This window comes from Danio aesculapii, chromosome 8 (assembly GCF_903798145.1).
Source record: "Danio aesculapii chromosome 8, fDanAes4.1, whole genome shotgun sequence".
Taxonomy (NCBI): Eukaryota; Metazoa; Chordata; class Actinopteri; order Cypriniformes; family Danionidae; genus Danio; species Danio aesculapii.
In genome coordinates, this window is record NC_079442.1 from 49,325,299 (window position 1) to 49,345,298 (window position 20,000).

General features: G+C 37.6%; 1 protein-coding gene across 1 annotated transcript in view; it reads left to right on the forward strand.

Annotated features, from left to right (window-relative positions):
* The window catches only part of si:ch211-166a6.5 (clustered mitochondria protein homolog), a 48,293-nt gene that overhangs the window by 27,172 nt on the left and 1,121 nt on the right, over positions 1-20,000 (forward strand). The window contains exons 6-19 of the mRNA XM_056463215.1: positions 996-1,009; positions 2,301-2,444; positions 4,326-4,478; positions 4,555-4,617; positions 6,314-6,549; positions 6,618-6,702; positions 8,248-8,401; positions 11,425-11,564; positions 14,301-14,381; positions 16,267-16,392; positions 16,482-16,591; positions 17,875-17,968; positions 18,049-18,174; positions 18,727-18,800. Coding sequence (XP_056319190.1) covers positions 996-1,009; positions 2,301-2,444; positions 4,326-4,478; positions 4,555-4,617; positions 6,314-6,549; positions 6,618-6,702; positions 8,248-8,401; positions 11,425-11,564; positions 14,301-14,381; positions 16,267-16,392; positions 16,482-16,591; positions 17,875-17,968; positions 18,049-18,174; positions 18,727-18,800 — 1,600 coding nt within the window. The remainder of the gene's footprint in view (positions 1-995; positions 1,010-2,300; positions 2,445-4,325; positions 4,479-4,554; positions 4,618-6,313; positions 6,550-6,617; positions 6,703-8,247; positions 8,402-11,424; positions 11,565-14,300; positions 14,382-16,266; positions 16,393-16,481; positions 16,592-17,874; positions 17,969-18,048; positions 18,175-18,726; positions 18,801-20,000) is intronic.

The following is a 20,000-nucleotide window of genomic DNA, read 5'->3' on the forward strand; positions in this document are numbered from 1 at the left end:
TGCCATTGACTAATTTCCTAACTCATTATTTCTAAGTGTCTGACAATTATAGCAGCCTTCTTAGTGAAAATACAGAATTATCCTACAAAATATGTTTGTATAACAAAAAAATCTCTGTATTGATTAATAAAGGACTGTAAAGTTGTTTTTGTTAAGACTAAAGAAATTATACATTTTTCATAATATAAGGTAAGGACATTTTAAATCACTAGTTACATTTCCTAAAAATGAAATGTAACCCTTACTTTACTTTTTCAGTAAATAAGTAATTTAAGTCCTGTTTGTAACTAATTACACCCAGCGCTGGTCATAATGCTTTCAGATGTTGAATTTGAATTTATCCGGCATATATTTTACACAGCAGATGCCCTTCTAGCTGCAACCCAGTACTGGAAAACACCCATACACACTTATACATATACTTCTCTATTAAAGTTTAATAAAACATGATATATTTCTTGTATGTATTTTGATGTGTTTTACAAAATAGGTTTTAGCTTAAAAATTTACCAGAAAGTCAAGTCTAAATGTCTCAACAAATTGCATTCCAAATCTAAAGATGCCTCAAAAATGAGTTTTCAGTAAGATTGTGTTCAGCTGCAGTACCAGACATGACCACCAGATAACATCCAGTTTCCATTGATGACCATAGAATGGCGTTCCTTATGTTTTGAGGAATATAAATTCTATTTTTCCATATTTTTGACAGTATTTGTAAAGTAGAAAAGTATGGAAATTTGGTGGCATTTGATCTAAATTTAGCCTTTGCAAAACAATTTTTATGTGGATTGCTGTAGCAAAGTAATGCTTTAGACCTCCTTTAGAGTATCCTTGTTGCAAATTAATAAATGACTGTTGCTCTTATCTATCAAAAAGTCACCATATATGCAAACTATACGTTTTAAGCTTTCAAACTGTAAATAGTTTGTCATTATTGCTTTATGTTTAGACTACAATATTGTGGTTTAAAAATGTAACCGTAAATGGTCCCACAGCTTTTAGCGTGACAGTAAATGTGTGTTTTTTACCTATGGTAAAAAATCTACTTTTCAAGCTGTTTGGACAGACATATGTGCATGTATGGTGTATAGAGCGTCAGATTGGGGTGATATAAACACACCCAGTGCTTTTTTTCAATTTAACAACATAAAAAACAGTGGACCAATTGGAGCTGTTTTCAAATCGACCGCAACTTTATGTAGGAGCGCAGTCCCCCCGCCCACCAATATTGATTGACAGGCGCGTCATCATATCCTCAGTTTGTTGATTCACGTCTGTCATTTTCAGCGTGAGTCGAAGCGATATCACTATAGGAACACTCTAGCTCTATTTTTAGATGCAAGGCTCATTGGGCTCAACACAAGATCAATATTCTCCACATTATCGCTCTAATCGGAATTATTGGTTGTATCTTTAGGTAGGTTTGCAAACATGTGTACTTCTCATTGAGTCTACCTTATACTTCAGTCGTTTGCATTTCTCGCGATCCCAGAAGCTCCCTGTGATCTTAACTAGCATGCGTTTTAGAATTCTAAACATAGGTTTCTATCAGGGTACACTCAAGTCGACGGCTGGGCGCTGCGGACCACTGCAGAAACCTATGTTTAGAATTCAAAAATGTGTGGCGCGATGATTCGGGACACTTCATGTTTCTGGTGCGCCACAGAGAGTGTCTGGTGTGCCGTGTCGTGGCTTCGAGCGGCGCATCCGGTGCCTCAGTCAAAGTTAATTCAGTGTGCGTGGTTATTAGTTTCTGTGTACAAGCTCGGCACTTGAAACTAGCACACAGTTGGCTGTAAAACTGTACAAAGACACAAATGATTTTGTACTCTCTGCTTGGTCTGTGTCCGAGTCGTACATGTACGACAGAATAGTGATCCTCTCACTCCTTCTCTGAGTCTTCCTGTCAGACTCTGTTGCAAACGCAGAGCGGGTGAGCATGGCCCCGCCCCCTTGTTACATTGGCGGGAAGCCAAAACTAATCTACATGTGAAGCAGCACACCCATAAATCAGCGAACTGTGGACACGCCCCCAACATGACACTTTTTAACACGTTATAATAAAAAAATCTGAATTGTGTTTAAAACTGAACCTAAACTGGCACACTCAGAACAACCATAATATTAATATTACATCATAAAAAAGAGGTAAACTATGTGCCCTTTAATTTATTACTCTTCCTATGTAACAAAAAGAGTGGCGTGTCTTAGATCTTTCCAACGATATGTAGTTTGTCATGATGTGATTAGGATATAATTGCAAAAAAAGTTATGTAAATGTGAGCAGTGACAGTTAAGAGATTTATTATTGTTTTCTCTCTCTTTTTATCACCTGTCTGGTAGGTGTGCAGTTTCCCAGCTCTGAAAGCGACTCTGTGGAGCTGCAGAAGAGATTATTGAAGGAAGCGGCGTCTTTCATCATTCATAACCAAATACCAGCATTTGTGAGTTATTTTTGGACTTTTTACTATATTTCTTAATTGTTTTCCTTTTCAGCAAGGATGTATACATTTAATCGTGTTACATGCAATATACAGTGCATCTGGAAAGTATTCATAGCGCTTCACTTTTTCCACATTTTTTTATGTTACAGCCTAATTCCTAAATGAATTCAATTCATTTATTTCCTCAAAATTCTACACACAACACCCTATAAAGACAATGTGAAAAAGTTTTTGAAATTGTTGTAAATTTATTAAATCTAAAAAACCTGTAAAATGACATATACATCAGTATTCACAGCCTTTGCTCAATACTTTGTTGATGCACTTTTGACAGCGATTTTGAGTCATTTTGAATATGATGCCACAAGCTTGGCACACCTGTCTTTGGGAATCTTTGCCCATTCCTCTTTGCTGTACCTCTCAAGCTCTATCAGGTTGGATGGGAAACGGCGGTGTACAGCCATTTTCAGATCTCTCCAGAGATGTTCAATAGGATTTAGGTCTGGCCTCTGACTAGGCCTCTCAAGGACATTCACTGAGTTGTTGTGAAGCCACTCCATTGATATTCTGGCACTGTGCTTTGGGTCATTGTCTTGCTGGAAGATGAACCGTCGCCCCAGTCTGAGGTCAAGAGCACTCTGAAGCAGGTTTACATTCAGGATGTCTCTGTACATTGCTGCATTCATCTTTCCCTCTATCCTGACTAGTCTTCCAGTTCCTGCTGCTGAAAAACATCCCCACAGCATGATGCTGCCACCACCATCCTTCACTGCAGGGATGGTATTAGCCTGGTGATGAGCGCTGCCTGGTTTTCTCCAAGCATAACAACTGGCATTCACTCCAAAGAGTTCAATTTTAGTCTCATCAGACCAGAGAGTTTAGTTTCTTATAGTCTGAGAGTCCTTCAGATGCTTTTTGGCAAATTCCAGGTGGGGAGTGGCTTCCGTCTGGCTACTCTACCATACAGGCCTGATTGGTGGATTGCTGCACAGATGGTTGTCCTTCTGTAAGGTTCTCCTCTCTCCACAGAAGAACATTTGAGCTCAGACAGAGTGACTATGGGGTTATTGATCACCTCCCTGACTAAGGCCCTTCTCCCCCAATCACTCAGCGTAGATGGCCGCCAGCTCTAGAAAGAGTCCTGGTGGTTCCAAACATCTTCCACTTATGCATGATGGAGGCCACTGTGCTCATAGGAACTTTCAGAGCAGCAGAAATCTTTCTGTAACCTTCCCCAGCCTTGTGCCTCGAGACAATCCTGTCTCTGAGGTCTTCAGACCATTTCTTTCGTCTTCATGCTTGGTTTGTGCTTTGACATGCACTGTCAACCCTGGGACCTTATATAGACAGGTGTATGCCTTTTCAAATCATGTCCAATCAACTGAATTGAAAACAGGTGAACTCCAATGAAGCTGCTGAAACATCTCAAGAATGATCGGTGGAAACAGAATGTACCTGAGTTCGATTTAGAGCTTCATGGCAAAGGCTGTGAATACTGATGTACATTCATTCTTCACATGAGAGGACCTTAAGCTGCCGTCACCAAAAAAGCCACATTTCAGTAGTTAAGTGCTTTCTCCTTGTCTCATTTCAATGTTATTACACAACTAATTTTTCAGATTTTTTTTTGTTTTGTTTTGTTTTTATGTTTTTATTGTTTGAGTTTTAACCAAAATCTGGTTTAAGCCCATGTCAACAGCTCCTTTAGAAATATTATTCCCAGGAAAAAACATGACATCTTACTATATACTTATTTACCCTGCTGTATCTGTCTTTAATACTTGAAATGCTGTTCAAAAACAAAAATCTGATCATTCCCATACATTTTGACAAATAAATTGTTCAAAAAATGCTAAGCTAAATATTGTCATGCATTTTCAGATGAACGACTGCATTGAAAGCTCTGATGTGCCGATGGATGGAGCTTCATTAAGACAAGCCCTCCATCAGAAAGGCATAAACCTCCGTTATTTGGGTCACCTGATCTCCTCCATCAGCCAATCAGATCTCAAACATCAGCTGAGGCACATCAAGGTAAGGAAACCATTGTGAATTTGAATGATGATTGAGTTCAGATGTAGTTCTAGTCATATTTTACTGTCTTTTTCAGAGACTGGCATTTGCAGAGATTGTAGTGCGCTGTGCACAGCGGTTCTTCAGTGGATACATTCAGGTATATTAAGTCATTTATATACATTTACTCAATGGCCACTTTATTAGGTACAAATTTCTAGTATTGGGTTGGACCCCCTTTTGTCTTCAGAACTGCCTTAATCCTTCATGGCATAGTTTTAACAAGGTACTGGAAATATTCCTCAGAGATTTTGCTCCATATTGACATGATAGCATCACGCAGTTGATGCAGATTCGTCAGCTGCACATCCATGATGCGAATCTCCCATTCCACCACATCCCAAAGGTGCTCTATTGGATTGAGGTCTGGTGACTGTGGAGGCCATTTGAGTACAGTGGAAGTAGCCATTAGAAGATAGTTACACTGTGGTCATAAAGGGATGGAGATGGTCAGCAACGATACTCAGGGAGGCTGTGGTGTTGACAAACTTCTCAGTTGGTACTAATGGGCCCAAAGTGTGCAAAGAAAATATCCCCCACACCATTACACCACCACCACCAGCCTGAACTGTTGATACAATGCAGGATGGATCCATGCTTTCATGTTGTTGACACCAAATTCTGACCCTACCATCCGAATGTGACAGCAGAAATCGAGACTCGTCAGACCAGGCAACGTTTCTCCAATCTTCTATTGCTCAATTTTGGTGACCCTGTGCCATTTGTAGCCTCGGTTTCCTGTTCTTAGCTGACAGGAGTGACACCCGGTGTGGTCTTCTGCTGCTGTAGCCCATCCGCCTCAAGGTTGGACGTGTTGTGTGTTCAGAGATGCTCTTCTGCAGACCTCGGTTGTAACGAGTGGTTATTTGAGATACTGTTGCCTTTCTATCAGCTGGAACCAGTCTGGCCATTTTCCACTGACCTCTGACATCAACAAAGCATTTGCGCACACAGAACTGCCGCTCACTGGACATTTTCACTTTTTCGGCCTATTCTCTGTACACCCTAGAGATGGTTGTGCATGAAAATTCCAGTAGATCAGTAGTTTCTGAAATACTCAGACCAGCCCGTCTGGCACCAACAACCATGCCACGTTCAAAGTCGGTTTGAACTGCAGCAGATCGTCTTGACCATGTCTACATGCATAAATGCATTGAGTTGCTGCCATGTGATTGGCTGATTAGAAATTTGCGTTAACGAGTAGTTGGACAGTTGTACCTAATAAAGTGACCTGTGTGTGTGTGTGTGTGTGTATGTGTGTATATGCGTGTGTATATATATATATATATATATATATATATATATATATATATATATATATACGCATATACGCATATACACACATACACACACACACACACACACACAGGTCACTTTATTAGGTACAACTACTCGTTAACGCAAATTTATATATATATACACACACAGTGGTGTAGCAGACGGGCCTGCTGGGCACGCACCGCGGGGGGCCCCGCGTGACAAGGGGCCCCTCATGATAACCCCCACACCCCCAGCCCCCATCCCCCTCAGTATGTGTTTGCTCATCACCCAGTCTAAAGTATGCGGTCTAAAGTATGTGAATATGGGTATAACTGTCATAACCCCCCGCCCCCCACTGAGTGTGATCTCGGTCACCATCACAATTTTATTTATTTATTTATTTTTATTAAAAAAAAAACAATTTCAATGCCGTGGTTATGGTAGGTGAGAGGTAATTTACAGCTTTAAATTGTATATGCAAAAACTCAATAAATAAATATTTTTAAAAAATGTAACTTGTCTATTGTGTTGTTCAGGGAGTGGAGACGTCAAACCTGTCAGCAGCTGTCAGTCATTTCCTCTGCTGCTTATTGGTGCCACACTTCAGTTCAGCCTCCAATGGGGAGGAGTCTAAGAAGCGCTCCAGGAGGCGTGGCCGTGGAGGGGGCGGGGCTACAGACAGCGCTGCATGGAACGCCCTCAGTGGGAATGAACTGTGGAGTCTGATCTGTCAGGATGCGCAAGAAACATACAGACTTAAAGAAGGGTTAGGGTGAGTGGAGATCATGCATTCGACACCAAACCCTTACATGCTTATTCTTACAAGTCTTATTTTTGCAGATCAAATGTGGACCATCTAGTTGAGCAGTATGGACTACAGAAGATGTCCTTGTTGAGAGAAATGTGCTTGAAAACTGGCATTCAGGTATTGTGTTGAATTATTAGTTCATTCATTCATTTTCTTTCGGCTTAGTCCCTTATTTATCAGGGGTCGCCACAGCGGAACAGCCCGCCAACTATTCCAGCATATATTTTATGCAGCGGATGTCTTTAGAGATGCAATCCAGTACTGGGAAACACCCATGCACACTCTCACATTCACACACACAAACACACTCATACACTACGGGCAATTTAATTTATTCAATTCGCCTACAGCGCATATCTACAACTGTGGGGGAAACTGGAGCACCCTGAGGAAACCCACACCAACAAGGAGAGAACATGCAAACTCCACACAGAAATGTTAACTGGCCCAGCTGGGACTCGAACCAGCAACCTGAGAGCTGTGAGGTGACAGTGCTAACCACTGAGCCACCATGCCGCCCCTATTACAATAACAGAACAACTGAAGAATAATAAAATGACTGATCATATGCATGTATCCTAAACAAAAAACAGCAACATTAACCAAACAAAAACTGAAAAAATTAAATAAAATTAAACCCTACAACATTGTCATCTAGACAAGTATGCAAAATAATATCACAGATGGAAAAAAAAATTATAAAATACTACTAATAATAATAATAGTAATAATAGTAAATTGGGAAGAAAAGTGGTAATTCCAGAGGCGTAATGTATTCAGACTTACAGAAACAGTTGCTATTTTAAAGAATATGAACAGCGAACATACTTTACCAATCATAAAAATAAATATACAAATAATAATAATAAATTAACATCACTAAGAATTTTTAGTTCAGCTCTTTTTATTGATGCTGAGAGGTACAATATTAATATAAAAATGACAAAAGGACATTGACTGTTTAAATCTATTGATATAAATCAAAATTACTGTCTTACTGTCTGAATCGGTCTTAAAATACAGTAATTAATGCTAGCACTAAAAACAATATTAAACAAATAAGACGCACAAGAAGGCAAAATTATGAAGAAAACTATAATGTGATACAAATAAATATTTAAATACAATTATATAGTCATATATTATTCAGACAACATGCATTAGATTGATTACACTTTAAAAAAAGAAAAGTATAATGTTGATTTATTTTTTATTTTATTTTTTTTATTATATATATTTTTATTTATTTATTTTTTTTAATTATATATTTTTTTTTTTATTTATTTATCATTTTTTTAAATTAATTTTTATCTAGGAATCCTGGAAAATGCATCACTGTTTCCACAAAAATATGAAGCACCATAATTGTAATAATTATAATAAGAAACAACATTAATGTTAATATATAATAAAATCAGCACGTTAGAATAATGTCTGAAATGACACTGAAGACTGAATTCAGCATCTCAGAAGTAAATTACATTTTAAAATATATTCGTATAGAAAGCCAATTTTTATTAATCACAATAAAGGCAGCCTAGGTGAGCAAAAGACATGCCATTATACCACCTATAAAGCACATTATGATGATATTTTCTGACTTTTCAATCAGTGTCAACAGGAAACTCTTTCTCATTGCTGTGTTTTGTGAATGTCCTGCAGCTTCGTCTCAAAGAATATGCCTTTGACAGTCGTAACAAAGCTCCCATCTCTCCTGATGATGTACTCAATGTTCTTCCTGTCGTCAAACACATCATGATGACAACCAGCGACGCCACGCGGATGTTTATGGCGGCCCAAAACAGCCTTCAGAAAGGTATTGATCAACCAATATAACAGAATTAAATGTTCTTATGATAGTTGCTGAAGCTTTTATCATGAAATACAATATTATAACATGAAAATGAACTACATTTTTGTGTATTGCTTTAGTTTATTCTGTACATTTTCATACAATTAGGGATGTCCCGATCATATTTTTTTGCCCTCAAGTGTGAGTCATTTGATTTTGAGCATCTGCCGATACCGAAACCTGATCAGATACTTCTATAATACATAAAAAAAGAATAAAGAAGAGTGGAGAAACAGACCCAGGATGATCCTTATTTTTATTTAATTCACCTTATTTTAACATTCAACAACTTTGTCAACAAACAGAGCACTTCTGTGAGGTAGCTTGAACAATCAAGTAATAAATAACATCAATTCTTTACTTTTAGACGTTAGTGCAAATGTAAATATAAAAAAATATTTAAAATTTAATATTAAAACAAATGCACCTCGACTTAAAATACTTAGCAGGCAATCCCAAGTTTACGTATCTCACAGTTTCCTATGGCAATGTTGTCGTCATCAACTTTATAACACCTCCAGACCGCAGACATACTCGCGTTTTCCGCTTCAAGCTGCTTCTGTGTTCTACTTTGCTGGCATTTAACCAATAGCGTCTCTGCAACAAAGTGATGTCATGCCGCATGTGGTGCTGTTTCTGTGTGAAGTCAAGAAAGAGGTCTAACTCTGTGCCACGGCATAACTATAGATGTGTTAATAAATAATGGGAAAATATAATATACAAATAAATTCGAGTCCTGATTGGGAGGTAAGGTTCGATTCCGCGATTCTGATTAAATCTGAAACCGCGTGATTGTATCTGGACATCCCTACATACAATAATTACAATTTATAGTTAGAATTCGAATTAAACAGTAAAACAATGTAATGCATAACAGCTCTCATTAATAAACATTAGTTATTGCAGACTAACACAGTGTTTCCTCTAGGATTTTTCCAGCTGTGGCGGCAGGCCTTTTTTGCACAGATCTACCAACTACCTGTGCTGTTATTTCAATGACAAATGTCGTGAGCGCAGTATTAGAAGTCGAGATTGCATTTATGTAATAGCCTACGAGCATGTGAATCTCTGCTTGCGCGCCGATTTCCTCTGCTCGTGCACAAAAGTTCTTGCACACCCCCTCAAATACAAGTCGCTTCAAGAGCGCGCATATCTTCTTGTAACAAATAAACGCTGCTGAAGTACGATTTAGTTTATGTAACGAGTATGTCTCCAGCATTTATTAGAGTTGCATATTTATGAATGTCTCCAATAGACCTACAGAGCGGTATTATTGCATCCTGAAGTAAAGTGAAACGGCTATACGTTGTCTTGGCTGGCCTCACGCACTTGTCAGTCACTCAGTCAGCATGTCACCTTAAAGGGTTAAACAAATGACGCACAGCACTACTACGGTTACAGAAAGGTTCGCGCTGTTTTAATTCACTTACCCTTTAATACGTTTTGGTGCGATTATCGCCCGCTATTAAAAAATAGAATGTTTTGAATGAGAAGCTGTAATGTAGCTGTGGCGGGATAAATTTTGGCGTGACGCCCCGCCATGGAAGAATGAATGTAGCGGAAACCATGCTAACATTACCAGTGAGATATTGTTGCATTTAAAACAAGTTATGGTATTTTAGTTTAGAAAATACAACTGAACTAGTTGTCACGATCACCAGTGATCTAACCACCATCAGGGTGTCCGCGGGGCCTTAAAAAGTATTAAAAGTTGATAAATCAATTATGAGAAAATTAAGGCCCTTAAAATGTATTAACAAGTCTTAATCCCGTTTTTGCGAGGTCTTAAATTTTGTTCAAGTGTTATCCAAAGTTTTTGACTCCAAAAAAGCATAAATATATTTACTTTCCTCGATTGGTTCGGGCCGGGTGCGTCCAGCCAAGCTCCTCTTTCCGAGTGATGTCAAGTAATTTGTGACAAAAGCAGGAAGGTGATGTGACGCTCTCCACATGTAGCGTAACCATAGAGCAGGGCTGTTCAATTGGCGGCCCGTGAGGCAATTTGTTCCAGCACTCCAAATAGTGTGACCAAGACATCAAACAGAAATTTAGTTCAGTTAAAAAACAGCCGCTATTGTTATGAAGTGACGTGCGTCTGTTCAATACAGCATGAGCTGCAGAGTGAGAGTCACCTGACATTAAGCGAGTGGCGCGAGCAGCCTAAAACATTTGGATAGTTCAGCTTAAAGGCTTCTCAACGCTGCGTTTCTGTTGCACGGAGCGAAACTGCTGCAACTTATCAAAGTTATGCCACCTGTGCGTTAGTTTAAAGTTCCGAGCTTATAGCTACACCAAGGCTAATATGCACACACACTGGATTAACTATAGCAGTGGGCTGTTCACATATCGCGTCTTTTCCGTTCGTTATTTCCAATATTATAATATATGCAAATATGTGTGCACTAGTGTAGTGATGCGATAGTGTCTTTCAGACGCACTGAGTAGAAAACATCTCACGCCGTAGCGGTGAGAGTTGTGCGTGGCTTTCAGTGCAATGTAAACAAAAGATATGTTAGACGAATTATTACAAATTACTAATTCAATTCAATTCAATTTAATTAGCGCTTCAATTCATCTAGCGCTTTTCAGTATAATTATAGTTCCAAAACCACTTCACAGTCTTTCCAATATATTTACATGTAGCATTATTACATGTTCAATAAAGCATATTATTACATGTAAATATTATTTCTTTTGGTAAAAATTGGGGCGATATGATTGTATTTTCTTATCCTTGTTAGTACTCTGGCTGCTGCATTTTGCACTAACTGAAGTTTATTATTAGTGGATGCATTAAAACAAGCAAACAGAACATTACAGTAATCTAATTTAGAGGTCATAAAAGTATGAACTACCTGTGATAGATGGCATGCTTCTTATCTTTGCGATATTTCTGAGATGAAAGAAGGCTGTTTTTGTGACACGGGATGGGAGATATGATTTTCAAAAGTTGAGTTGCTGTCTAATATAACGTGTACTTTCTGTAGGTTTGCTGGAGAAGGCGTATGAGCAGCTGAAAGAAGCGTCGTATCTCTTCAGTCGTGTGTGTGATGATCTTCATCCTGAAGCCTGTCACTGTCTCAGTCTGCTGGCAAAAGTAGCCTATGTTCAAGGTCATCCTGCTGAGGTATGTTATGTGCACTATCTAGGGTGTCTCTTCCTTCCCAGTGTGTCCAAAAGCATTTAAGGGTTAGAGTTAAAGGGACCTATTATGCAATAATCACTTTTATATAGGGGTTAAACACAGTTGTGTGGCAACAGTGTATGAATATAACCAGCTTCTAATGGTAAAAAATTCAAAATAAATTTCTTTATAATCACACTTGATAAAAACAGTCTGCACAAACACTTTGATTGACGTTCTCCCTTTGTACATGTCATCAGAAGGGAAAAGCCCCGCCCATCTCTCCCTCTTCAGCATAGAACGTTAGTCCTGCTTCTGACTCTGCCACTATGCTGACACACAGGCGTCTGTAACTCCGCCCTCTTTTTAAAAGAGCACAATCTCATTTGAATTTAAAGGGACAGTCACCAAAACGCCACAATTAGGATCAAAGCCTAAAAGGGTCTGTTTCAAAGAGTTATAAAACATTATTAGTGTGGTATTTTTAGCTAAAACTTCACACACACACACACGCACACGCACGCACACGCACACGCACGCACACGCACACACACACACACACACACACACACACACACACACACACACACACACACACACACACACACACACTCTAGAGACACCAGAAACTTATTTTACATCTTGTAAAAAAAGGCATAATAGGTCACTATTAAACAAGCTAATATTTAGTGGCTACAATTCATACTTTTTGATAGAAATGTATTATTAAAAAAAAAAAATATATATATATATATATATATTTATATAAAGACAAAGTTTGAATGTCAATTTAAAAAGTTATAATAATATAAGAAAAATATTCGAAATACTCTTTTCTATATACATGTGATACAGAAGACTGGGGTAATGATGTTGTAAAATCAGCTTTGAATCACAGGAGGAAATTACATTTTGAAACATATTCGTTTAATAACGACTATTTTAAATTATATCAACATTTCAGGATATAATAAAATGTTTTGCATTTTCTTGTCAAATAAATGAAACCTTGGTGAGCAGAAGAGACTTTCAAAATATAAAAACAGTCTTAAGGATTCTAAACTTTTGATTGGTACTCATGTTTATACATTTTATAATGAATGCAATATTTTAAAATTAACAGTTTTAATTATTATTACTTTGTTTATTAAAGGAATTGTCAGTTTAAAAACAAGTAGTATATGATTTAACACAATCTTCTTTTCAAAACATCGAAAGAATTGCTTTATTTTGCGTTTTTAAATATTCAAATTTTATTCATTCTAAAATTGCAATGCATGCCAGTATTTAGTTTTTGAGTATTGTTCTCATTTTGTTTCTCATTAGATTGGATAAAGCTAATTATTTGCATTTATGCATTTTATAATGAATGCAATATTTTAAAATTAACAATATTATTATTTTTAGTTATGAAGGAATTTAGGAAGTTTCTATAATAATAATATTATTATTTTTATTATTATTATTATTATTATTATTATTATTATTATTATTATTATTATTATTATTATTCACATCGATGGATTTTGCTCTTTAGTGTTTGGACTTTCAGCAGTGAAAATTAAGCCACACTGAACTGAAGTTTCACAGTTTTAATTTACTAGAATTTCTATGTTAAGCTGCTTTGACACAATCTACATTGGAAAAGTGCTATAGAAATGAAAATCAATTGAATTGAATTTAGGAAATTGTCAGTTTAAAAACAAGTAGTATATAATTTAACACAGTCTTCTTTTCAAAACATTCTAAAATTGCAATGCATGCCAGTATTTTGTTTTTGAGCATTGTTCTCATTTTGTTTCTTATTAGATTTGATGAAGAAAATTATTTGCAATTATACATTTTATAATAAATGCAATATTTTAAAATTAACAATATTATTTCTTGTTATGTAGGTATTTAGGAATTTTATATTTTATTTCTTTTATTTTTGCACATTGATGGATTTACTCTTCAGTGTTTGGACTTTCAGCAGTGAATATTAAACTACACTGAACTGAACTGAACTGAAATTCAACTCTGAAAACTGGACTGACACAGTTTCAATTTACTATAGTCTTTTATGTGCAGCTGCTTTGACACAATCTACTTTGTAAAAGCGCTATAGAAATAAAGATCAATTGAATTTAGGGAATTGTCAGTTTAAAAACAAGTAGTATATGATTTAACTCTAAATCTTCTTTTTAAAACATTGAAATAATTGATTTATTTACAATGGAAAAAAACTCAAATTTAATTCATTCTAAAATTGCAATGCATGCCAGTATTTTGTTTTTGAGTATTGTTCTCATTTTGTTTCTCATTAGATTGTGATGAATTATTTGCATTTATACATTTTATAATGAATGCAATATTTTAAAATTAACAATATTAAATGTTTTTATTTATGAAGGGATTTGGCAATTTAAGTAGTATGTGAATCTTCTTTTAAAAACATTGAAAGAATTGCAGTTTTTTTTTTTTGCATTAATAAATGTTCACATTTCATTCTGAAATTGTAATGCATGCCAGTATACTCTCATTTTGTTGCTCATTAGAGAAAATCATGGAGAAAATGATTTGCATTTAGGTAAGCCAAAAGTGGAGTTTTGTAAGATTTTATGAAAGAGTTTTTGGAATTTAAGTAAGTCAAATGTTATTACTTTATTGAATTATGCGCACACAACAAACCTACATGCTCATTTTTTGATGTTATAGTATTTCTCATTTATTCCATTTCTGTCTCATAATCTCCTGTAGGCTCGCAGTGTTCAGCTGAGGGTTGTGGTCATCAGTGAAAGAGTTTTGGGCTTCGATCATCCCAACACCATTCAGCAATACGTGAGTCTCAAAACAACAAATGCACGCTCATCTCCTTCATCATCTAAGTCCTTCATTGTTCTGAAACGGTACTTTTAAAGGCTTTTAATGACCTTTGATCTGGAGATTCAGTCATTTGTATGGCTTGGTGACTCATCCGCATCAATTTGGAGTCCCTCAACGCTCTATTCTTGGCCCAATGCTGTTTTTCTTGTATATGCTCCTATGATGGTTCCTCCTCAAGAAATATATCATTTTGTTTTGCTGCTTTGCAAATGACACTCAAATTGACCTGCTATTGAAACAGAAACATATTATTTTTATTAGCTGTTATTGATCTGGGCTCTTTGCTTCCCAATATTAAAGAGCCCATATTATACATGAAATAGGGTCATATTTAGGTTGTAAGGGTCTCCAACAACAGTCTAATATGCATGCAAGGTCATAAAACACTTTGATGGTCTTATAATCTGCATTTATTTTTACCTGATTATCCCAACGACTCCCATATGAATCGTTCAGCGATTCATTTGTTCCCAACCCCCTCCTCAGCGCGAAGCTAATCTGCGCTGATTGGACCGATGACAGCCTGCTGCGATTGGTCGACAGTGACAGGCTTCAGCACGAGACAGAGTGAAATGCCCAGCTGGTAATCAACTATATAAAAGTAGTCACAGTGCACACGCGCTTCATAGTGTAAGGCTTTTTTCACACACACACACAACCCTCCTCAGAAGAACTGGGGAGATCGACGCGAGTCTCTCTCTCTCCCTCTCCCTCTCTCTCTCTCACACACACACACAACGCTCCTCAGAAGAACTAGGGAAAGCGACGCGAGTCTCTCTCTCTCTCTCTCTCTCTCTCTCTCTCTCTCACACACACACACACACACACACACACACAACGCTCCTCAGAAAAACTAGGGAAAGCGACGCGAGTCTCTCTCTCTCCCTCTCCCTCTCTCTCTCTCTCTCTCTCTCACACACACACACACAACGCTCCTCAGAAGAACTAGGGAAAGTGACACAAGTCTCCTGTCTCCTAGCTTACGATCGATCGCCATAGCAACGACAAACAGCAGTGGAACGCGAGCTCACAAAAGCCTTTAACGTTAAATCCGTAAACAAAGCGGCACGCGTCGCGTTTTTAACGTGGCTTACACGTGATAAGAGAATATAAAGAGTAACCGCGTGTACTGTACCAGGTTAACAACTCATCTTTGGGTAGAGACTGTCAATATTATCCATCTGAGCACAGCGTGACTTCATTCGACCGGCGGCGTCTGTGTGTGTGTGTCTAGTGTTTTTTCTGTGTTAGTGGGCGGGGCCGCAGGTTTCAAATCTCCCTGGTTTGCGTGCGTAACTACTGGCGAGGCTTGTGTTTCGTGGCTGCGTCATTGCGAAACACCTAATGACTCGTTATCAAGGCGACTCGTTTGAAGCACTATGAGTCGACTCTTTTATAGATGAATCAATAGTTTTAAACACTGTACACTTACAGATTTAAGCCTTAGCTGGATATTTCACTTCACTTAGAGCTGTGTTACACACTACATGGAAGGGCATTTTCAAAAACCCATAATATGGGCTCTTTAATGGATAAGTTAACCCAATACTGAAATGTCTTACTCAACCTCATGTCAATACAATCCCCTGAGATTTCTGTTAGCTATAAGCTACAAAAACAAAGGATTATTATCCATTATACAAGCTAACTAGCATCATCAAACAACCAACTTTTATTTTATAAAAGTGATAAAACTTAATAAACCAACGTTTATTTATTTTACTTTATTTATTTTCTTGACATCTTTTTTTTCTAATGGGTTTTTAAATTGGGATTTTAAACTTGACAACTAAATAATACAGTTAGCTAAGGTTTGTTTAATGTATTTTTTCTGTTCCAGGTGTTATTAGCGGTGTATCTGTACGCTGGGGGTGAAGCGGCTCTGGCTCAGCGATGTCTTTATCGAGCCAAAGTCCTCCTGCTGACGGTTCATGGAGGAGATCATCCATACACCGCAGTCATAGATGTAAACATCAGCAAATGTCATCTCATTATTATAATCTCATACTGAAATACTGGTTTGACTGATAACGCTTGTGTGTTTTCCTCCATCAGGCTTCTCTGGGTTTAATTCTTCAGGGAGAGCAGTCATTACAGTTTCTCCAGAATGCACTGAAGATCAGCCAGTCCTTCAGAGGAGACGCAGACCTCACAACCGCTCTCATGTAAGACAATTAAATCAGGAATCAGAAAGAAATGGAGATGTGTAGTGACTTATAAAGTGGCAGGGCAAGCACTAGTTATGTTTAAAAATAGAAAATCCAAATTATAATAATAATGCACCTTATTTTAAGCAAATAAATGTTTATCTCTCACATACAAGGCTATACCACAATGCGTTGCACTGGGCACAGTGAAAAGAATAGTTAAAGTTGACATAAAATAAGTTCCTTTTTTTCTTGATTGGGTTTTATTGTTTACTGATTGAAGGATGGGGTTTCTGAATAACACATTTGAGAACCGGGTTTGTAACTGTACTGTGGTGTTAGTAACTATACTATGGACTGGGTTTGAAAATACGGGAGACTCCCAGGAAAAACAGGAGTGTTGGCAGGTATAACTATAACCCTTACTCCACATTGCAAATCCTGCAATGTGGTGAATGCACATATTGTTTGTGATATCGATGCTGAAATGATATACACTACCTGACAAACGTCTTGTCACCTATCCAAGTTTTAGGAACAACAAATAATAACTGGACTTCTAGTTGATCATTTGGGATCAGAAGTGGCTTAAATGAAAGGCAAAAGCCTCTAGATTACGCTTATTTGACAAAAATAAAATATGATCATGCCTTGATTTTTAACTGTTTAATTAGGGCAGTAAGGTCTTCCAAAAGTCTTGTCACTTAAAATAAATAATGTCCAGTATAGAATATAAAGTCATGCTGCAGTGGAAACAGAATGAATATTGTGTCTGACTCCATCATGAGCTTGGAGGACTGCATCCATACATCTCTGCAATGACTCAAATCACTTATTAATAAAGTCATCTGGAATGGCAAAGAAAGCGTTCTTGCAGGACTCCCAGAGTTCATCAAGACTCTTTGGATTCATCTCAAATGCCTCCTCGTTTATTTAACCCCAGACATGCTTAATAATGTTCAGTCTGGTGACTGGACTGGCCAATCCTGGAGCACCTTGACCTTCTTTGCTTTCAGGAACTTTGATATGGAGGGTGAAGTATGAGAAGGAGCGCTATCCTGCTGAAGAATTTGGGTTCATGCGTGTTCCAGTAGGTCTTCTGCAGTATTTGTGATGATTGGGATGCAGTTCAACAGATGATTCATCAGAAAAAAATCGACCTTCTCCGACTTTTTCCAAATGATCAACTAGAAGTCAAATTATTATTTGTTGCTTTTACAATACTTTTATCAGGTAGTGTATTGTGCAGCCCTCATTTGAAGGTAAAGTTGTGTTTAAAGTGTTTTGTGTTTGTTTTTCAGTCACCACCTGCTGGCTCAGAGACTGTGTGTGTCCGGCGACTACAGAGGAGGCATGAACCATGAGAAAGAGGCGCACAGCATCTTCCAGAACAAGGTCCACATTTGAGTCCCAGTGCTGAATTTCTGCTATTAAAAACATGCCGGTGTTCTGACTGTGTTTGTGTGCTGCAACAGTGCGGTGAAGATCATCCTCAAACAAAATGCAGCTCAGACTACTTGAGGAACATTACCCAGCAGGCCGTGCGTGTGGAGCGCTCCATCCGGCAGGGAGGAGCAGAGGCATCTGAAACACCGCCGGAGGTACAGTTCCCATGCAATATTTTTTTAATATTTCTCAAATGATGTTTAACAGAGCAAGGAAAATTTCACAGTATGTCTGATAATATTTTTTCTTCTGGAGAAAGTCTTATTTGTATTATTTAGGCTAGAATAAAAGCAGTTTTTAATTTTTTAAAACCATTTTAAGGTCAAAATTATTAGCCCCCTTAAGCTTTTTTTCAGTTGTCTACAGAACAAACCACTGTTATACAATGACTTGCCTAGTTAACCAAACTAACCTGGTTAAGCCTTTAAGTGTCACAGCTACTAATATCTTGAAAAATATCTAGTCAAATATTATTTATGTCATCATGGCAAAGATAAAATAAATCAGTTATTAGAAATGAGTTATTAAAACTATTATGATTAGAAATGTGTTGAAGAAATCTTCTCTCAGTTAAACAGAAATTGGAGAAAATAATATACAGGAGGGCTAATAATTCTGACTTCAACTGTAAATGATCTTCAGTAGAGCCGACATGTGGAGACTTGCTCATTTTTCCTAACATGTACTTTATTTCTCTTCTGCTGCAGGGTTTGTTTCCTTCTCAGGACACGACGCTGGAGCAGCTTGCTCTGGTCAACGGCATACTCAAAACTTCATACAGGTAAACACACACTTTTAGGATTACTCGTGACATTCATGTAAAAATAATTGCATTTCCAGACAATTATATATATATGAAGAGTTTTCAAAAACAGATATATATATATATATTAGGGGTGTCAAAATGAATTGTTTCTTCGGTGCACAGCAATGCGGACAATTCGGTATCGGTTCAGTAATAATCATAACCGGTTATTATGTACTGACGTCATTTATCTCATATGCGCTCTGTCGCAAGGGAGACGAGCGTGGGTATTTACAACACTAAAGGCGCCAACTACTTAAAAATTTCACTGTGTGTGTGTTTTCTGGTAAGTCTTTCACTGACATTTACAGCAGGAGCCCTATTTCTCTGCGATTGAGGTAATGAAGTGTACTCCATTTCTCTCTCTCTCTCTCTCTCTCACTGTGGCCCATTTCACCTGCTGGCGTGACTTTTCCTCCCCTCTCTTTTACTCTCGGCTGTATGCATTCCCGCGGCTGTACCTGTGCATTGTCGCGGGACCCAACCAGATTTCATGCGGCGCGGGAATAAATTTCTGAATAAAGCGCGGGAGCGGTCGGTAACTCTGGTGTAATTTTAACAGGAGTGGGCGGTCTCACAATATCGCTCCTGAGCGAGCGGGCAAACAAGCGCACGCAGCGTGTGTGTGAGTGTGTTTGTGTTTGTTTGATGCTGTCTATGTTTGTGTATGTGTGTGAATGAGAGGCAATGTGGTGCTGTGTGTCCGTGTCCGTGTGTGTGTGTGTGTGTGTGTGTGTGTGTGTGTGTGTGTGTGTGTGTGTGTGTTTATACAGACAGCTTGTTATAGCCACCCCCCAAAATACAACACTGTGTATGGAAAGCATCGTCAATGCACCGTGATGCACCGAAATATCGAATTGAACCGAATCGATGGCATATTAATCGTAACCGAACCGTGAGACCAGTGTAGGTTCACACCTCTAATATAAATATATATATATATATATATATATATATATATATATATATATATATATATATATATGTTTGCAATTAAACTCTTCAATACTGTATGTATACAGTAAATACAATCAATACAATGTAAAATATAATATCTGAAAATGGCTAAAAATTGAGTTATGTTCTTCCAATTTATTTATTTAGCACAATGTATCGTCACCTTATAAAAACACGAGTTTGCACTAAGAAAATAATTTATACAACATATTTGTAGTA